Raw genomic sequence first — 6240 nt, 5'->3', positions numbered from 1 at the left:
TAAACATTTGTTAACACAAAATAATTTAACCAGACAACCAACTAGTCACTCAGTAAAAATGTTATTCACCAAATTATTCAAACAACCCAGAGTTATCAGACTGTTGTAGAGAACCACAGTTATCTGATTGTTGTAGGGACCCAGAGTTATCAGACTGTTGAATGGACACAGAGTTATCAGATTGTTGAATGGACACAGAGTTATCAGATTGTTGCAGGGAACCAGAGTTATCAGATAGTTGTAGGGACCCAGAGTTATCAGATAGTTGTAGGGACCCAGAGTTATCAGATAGTTGTAGGGACCCAGAGTTATCAGATTGTTGTAGGGACAGTTATCATGTTTTTGTAGGGCTGACTTTTAGGGTTAGGGGCTACGAGATAGGGATTTGTTTTAATGGTAAAACAAATTCTGTGAGCATGGGTGATTAACATACCATTTAATTTAACATGATCATCCCCATTGTCCACAATGGTCTCCAGGTCAAAATCTAAAAAACAGGAAGGAAACAGTCAATGAACTCACAATGCTGTTACTGCACAGCCAATCAATTCACCAGGCTAAGACTAAATGCCCACTTATTCTAAATCGACCAACCAACCAATTAATCACTCAATGAAACAATCAGTAACCAAATCAATTAATTAATTAAACCGAATAAGAGAAAGGGACATGGCTATCAGGTTGTTGTAGGGACCCAGAGTTATCAGGTTGTTGTAGGGACCCAGAGTTATCAGGTTGTTGTAGGGACCCAGAGTTATCAGGTTGTTGTAGGGACCCAGAGTTATCAGGTTGTTATAGGGACCCAGAGTTATCAGGTTGTTATAGGGACCCAGAGTTATTAGGTTGTTGTAGGGACCCAGAGTTATCAGGTTGTTGTAGGGACCCAGAGTTATCAGGTTGTTGTAGGGACCCAGAGTTATCAGGTTGTTGTAGGGACCCAGAGTTATGAGGTTGTTGTAGGGACCCAGAGTTATGAGGTTGTTGTAGGGACCCAGAGTTATGAGGTTGTTGTAGGGACCCAGAGTTATGAGGTTGTTGTAGGGACCCAGAGTTATCAGGTTGTTGTAGGGACCCAGAGTTATCAGGTTGTTGTAGGGACCCAGAGTTATCAGGTTGTTGTAGGGACCCAGAGTTATCAGGTTGTTGTAGAGACAAATAGTTTTCAGGCTGTTTTAGGAACATAGGATCGGAGCTGTGTGTATTTGTCTGAGTAATTATGAAAGTATGGACTGGTTTGATTTTTACAGAATTTATGTGACAATATTTTGGGAAAGTGGAGGCTTTGGGTTAGGTTTTGGGTAAGGGCTACCATGAAAGTTAGGGTTAGTATTAGGCTTATAAACAGGGTAAAGTTCAGTTTAGACTTAAAGGGTAAAGTTTAGGAGTTAGGGTTAGGTTAATTTAAGGCATGAAATTTAGGGTATTGATGTTAAGTTTAAGGTTAAGATAAGGATTAGGGCAGGTCGTACTTTTAGGGTTGGGGGTTAAAGGGGCATCCACATTTTCTAGAAGTGTCTCCAGGTCAAGATCTAAAAAACAGGAAGAAAACAGTAAACAGCAAATCAACTCACAAGGCTGCGACTACACATCCAATCAGCTCTCCAGGTTAAAACTAAACAGCCAATCAACTCACCAGGCTTTGACCAAACACTAATTAACTCTAAAACAACCACCCAACTATCTGCTCAGCAAATCACCAAATCAATTACTCACCAATCAATTACCCCATGAATGTATCAATCAGCCATTGATCATTCAATTATCATTCAACTAACCAATCACCATATCACCAAATCATCCAACGTGCCAAATGCTGTTTGCCAGATGTTTGGGAAGTGTAGGTTTTTGCTCTGATCAAGTGTCCACACAGCTTTTAAACATGTTTCAATAGTTTAGTAGGCCTTGGTGTTACCTCTCCAATGCATCAGGGTCTTTGTCTGCTCATCTGCCCTGACATTGGTTGTCAGCATGCCTACAGACGACACAACACCAGAACAGAAAGAGTGAAAAGGAGACAAGTACTGTGAATAAGAGAAAGGGACATGGCTATCAGGTTATTGTAGGGACCCAGTGTTATCAGGTGGTTGTAGGGACCCAGAGTTATCAGGTTGTTGTAGGGACCCATAGTTATCAGGTGGTTGTAGGGACCCAGAGTTATCAGGTTGTTGTAGGGACCCAGAGTTATGAGGTTGTTGTAGGGACCCAGAGTTATGAGGTTGTTGTAGGGACCCAGAGTTATGAGGTTGTTGTAGGGACCCAGAGTTATGAGGTTGTTGTAGGGACCCATAGTTATCAGGTGGTTGTAGGGACCCAGAGTTATCAGGTTGTTGTAGGGACCCATAGTTATCAGGTTGTTGTAGGGACAGAGAGTTATGAGGTTGTTGTAGGGACAGAGAGTTATGAGGTTGTTGTAGGGACAGAGAGTTATGAGGTTGTTGTAGGGACCCAGAGTTATGAGGTTGTTGTAGGGACCCAGAGTTATGAGGTTGTTGTAGGGACAGAGAGTTATGAGGTTGTTGTTGCCAAGTTATTAGGGGATGAGGCAAATAGTTTTTTCAATAGAACAACACTTCCAATACTGACTTTGATAGCTATTTGAACATTCATGTATGTGAGTTTTTGTGTGTGTAAGCATGTGTGTGTTTGTGTATATAACATACTATCGCTTTCCAAAGTTTGATTCAAATCTTCCAGAAGGGACTGCAGGTCAAATCCTAAAAACAGGAATGAAACAGTAAATAACCAATCAACTCCCAAGGTGGTGGCTAACCAGCAAATAAACTCCCTAGGCAGTGACTAAGGGACCAATAAACTCCCAAGGCAGTTACTAAACAACCAATCAAATCCCCAGGCAGTGACTAAACAACCAATTAACTCCCCAGGTAGTAACTAAACCTGGGAAGTTGATTGGTTATTTAGTCACTGGCTGGGGAGCTGATTGACTGACTTCCATGGCTGATGACGACGACAACAACAACAACACTAGTTCCCTTTGATGGGTGTTTTGCATGAGGACTGGTGAACCAGGAAACAAACAACAGTTTGATAAAGGGCATGAGAAATGCAGAAGACAGAATGCAGAAACAGGCTTCTCTGTGGCTTTTGTTTGGGTGCAGGGTTTCTGTGTGTCCAGTAGAATGGTGTGATTCATCTACCTGGCATAAGATCTTCATCCTCAGAGGCAGGGGAAGAGGGCCTATCTTGCATCCAGACATCTGCTGACCAAAACACACATTTACATAGGATCATCATGTTGGAGTCATACTCTTCATGTCGTTCACTTGAAAACATTCTCTTAAAACGTTCACATGGCAAAGCCAGAAGAGGACAGGCCACCACTCAGAGCCTCTCTAGGTTTCTTCCTAGGATTCTTAGGGAGCTTTTACTAGCCACTGTGCATCAACACTGTTGTTGCTTGCTTCTTGGGGTTTCAGGCTGGTTGTTTTGTAAAAGCACTTTGTGACAACTGCTGATGTAAAAAGGCCATAATAAAACACATTTGACTTGATTTGAGTGAATTTGGGAGTGGAATCCATGTTAGCAGACTTAACAGATCCCTACGCGTGGTGTTAGATTAGATTTCTGTTTCTGTTTCTAATGCAACCCAAACGCTGCAACATTTTCTAAAGCAAAAGTGACAACCGGTTTTGAAAAACAACAGGTTGAGGTTTCTGCGTGACGATGCATTCTCATGGTACTGAACCTGTAAGCCATTTAGATCCCCATTGAGGACAGTTAAACAATGGAATTGAATAACCAGAGTGCCATTGCCTTTAGCAGGTCCTTGCCACGCCTTGACATTTGGCACACAGTTATTAATTTATGTGTAAAGTATTTCAACTTTTATAGACAGCTAAAATAAATGCAACGATTAAAGACTTATTTTCAGGCATGTAGGCTATATGTTGATAGAGACAACAGGGAAAGATAGATTTTGCTGAAAAAGCATTGGTCCAAACTGCAGTAGTACATTTAGACCCATACTGCAGTAGTACATGTAGACCCATACTGCAGTAGTACATGTAGACTCATACTGCAGTAGTACATGTAGACTCATACTGCAGTAGTACATGTGACTCATACTGCAGTAGTACATTTAGACCCATACTGCAGTAGTACATGTAGACCCATACTGCAGTAGTACATGTAGACTCATACTGCAGTAGTACATGTAGACTCATACTGCAGTAGTACATGTAGACTCATACTGCAGTAGTACATGTAGACCCATACTGCAGTAGTACATGTAGACCCATACTGCAGTAGTACATGTAGACTCATACTGCAGTAGTACATGTAGACCCATACTGCAGTAGTACATGTAGACTCATACTGCAGTAGTACATGTAGACTCAAACTGCAGTAGTACATGTAGACCCATACTGCAGTAGTACAAGTAGACTCATACTGCAGTAGTACATGTAGACTCATACTGCAGTAGTACATGTAGACTCATACTGCAGTAGTACATGTAGACCCATACTGCAGTAGTACATTTAGACCCATACTGCAATAGTACATGTAGACTCATACTGGAGTAGTACATTTAGACCCATACTGCAATAGTACATGTAGACCCGTACTGCAGTAGTACATGTAGACCCATACTGCAGTAGTACATGTAGACCCATACTGCAGTAGTGCATGTAGACTCATACTGCAGTAGTACATGTAGACCCGTACTGCAGTAGTACATGTAGACTCATACTGCAGTAGTACATGTAGACCCATACTGCAGTAGTACATGTAGACTCATATTGCAGTAGTACATGTAGACTCATACTGCAGTAGTACATGTAGACCCATACTGCAGTAGTACATGTAGACCCATACTGCAGTAGTACATGTAGACTCATACTGCAGTAGTACATGTAGACTCATACTGCAGTAGTACATGTAGACCCGTACTGCAGTAGTACATGTAGACCCATACTGCAGTAGTACATGTAGACTCATACTGCAGTAGTACATGTAGACCCATACTGCAGTAGTACATGTAGACTCAAACTGCAGTAGTACATGTAGACCCATACTGCAGTAGTACATGTAGACCTATACTGCAGTAGTACATGTAGACTCAAACTGCAGTAGTACATGTAGACCCATACTGCAGTAGTACAAGTAGACTCATACTGCAGTAGTACATGTAGACCCATACTGCAGTAGTACATGTAGACTCAAACTGCAGTAGTACATGTAGACTCAAACTGCAGTAGTACATGTAGACCCATACTGCAGTAATACATGTAGACTCATACTGCAGTAGTACATGTAGACTCAAACTGCAGTAGTACATGTAGACCCATACTGCAGTAGTACAAGTAGACTCATACTGCAGTAGTACATGTAGACCCACACTGCAGTAGTACATGTAGACCCATACTGCAGTAGTACATGTAGACCCGTACTGCAGTAGTACAAGTAGAATCATACTGCAGTAGTACATGCAGACCCATACTGCAGTAGTACATGTAGACTCATACTGCAGTAGTACATGTAGACCCATACTGCAGTAATACATGTAGACCCATACTGCAGTAGTACATGTAGACCCATACTGCAGTAATACATGTAGACCCATACTGCAGTAGTACAAGTAGACTCATACTGCAGTAGTACATGTAGACCCATACTGCAGTAGTACAAGTAGACTCATACTGCAGTAGTACATGTAGACCCATACTGCAGTAGTACATGTAGACCCATACTGCAGTAGTACATGTAGACCCGTACTGCAGTAGTACAAGTAGAATCATACTGCAGTAGTACATGCAGACCCATACTGCAGTAGTACATGTAGACTCATACTGCAGTAGTACATGTAGACCCATACTGCAGTAATACATGTAGACCCATACTGCAGTAGTACATGTAGACCCATACTGCAGTAATACATGTAGACCCATACTGCAGTAGTACATGTAGATTAGGAGCAATCCCTTTGAGAGTGTGCTCCTAATCTCAGCTCATTACCTGTATAAAAGACACCTGGGAGACAGAAATATTTCAGATTGAGAGGGGATCAAATACTTATTTCACTCATCTCATCTCATCTTTATCCGCTTATCCGGTATCGGGTCGCAGGGGCAGCAGCTCCAGCAGTGGACCCCAAACTTCCCTTTCCCGAGCCACATTTGCCAGCTCTGACTGGGGGATCCCGAGGCGTTCCCAGGCCAGTGTCGAAATATAATCTCTCCATCTAGTCCTGGGCCTACCACGAGGTCTCCTCCCAGCTGGACG

At 42.2% G+C, this 6240-nt stretch overlaps 1 protein-coding gene across 1 annotated transcript in view; it reads right to left on the bottom strand.

The window, feature by feature from the left end:
• ciita (class II, major histocompatibility complex, transactivator) overlaps window positions 1–3380 on the bottom strand; it is a 26565-nt gene extending 23185 nt beyond the window's left edge. The window contains exons 1-5 of the mRNA XM_029123805.2: window positions 3156–3380; window positions 2661–2714; window positions 1913–1972; window positions 1470–1529; window positions 434–487 (exon numbers count right to left, since the gene is read on the bottom strand). Of these exons, the coding sequence (XP_028979638.2) occupies window positions 434–487; window positions 1470–1529; window positions 1913–1972; window positions 2661–2714; window positions 3156–3291 (364 nt within the window). The 5' untranslated portion in view covers window positions 3292–3380. The remainder of the gene's footprint in view (window positions 1–433; window positions 488–1469; window positions 1530–1912; window positions 1973–2660; window positions 2715–3155) is intronic.
• Between the last annotated feature and the right edge of the window lie 2860 nt (window positions 3381–6240).

Source organism: Esox lucius, chromosome 11, assembly GCF_011004845.1.
Source record: "Esox lucius isolate fEsoLuc1 chromosome 11, fEsoLuc1.pri, whole genome shotgun sequence".
Classification (NCBI taxonomy): domain Eukaryota; kingdom Metazoa; phylum Chordata; class Actinopteri; order Esociformes; family Esocidae; genus Esox; species Esox lucius.
Note: the sequence above shows the minus strand (reverse complement) of the source record. Positions and strands in the feature narration are given on the sequence as shown.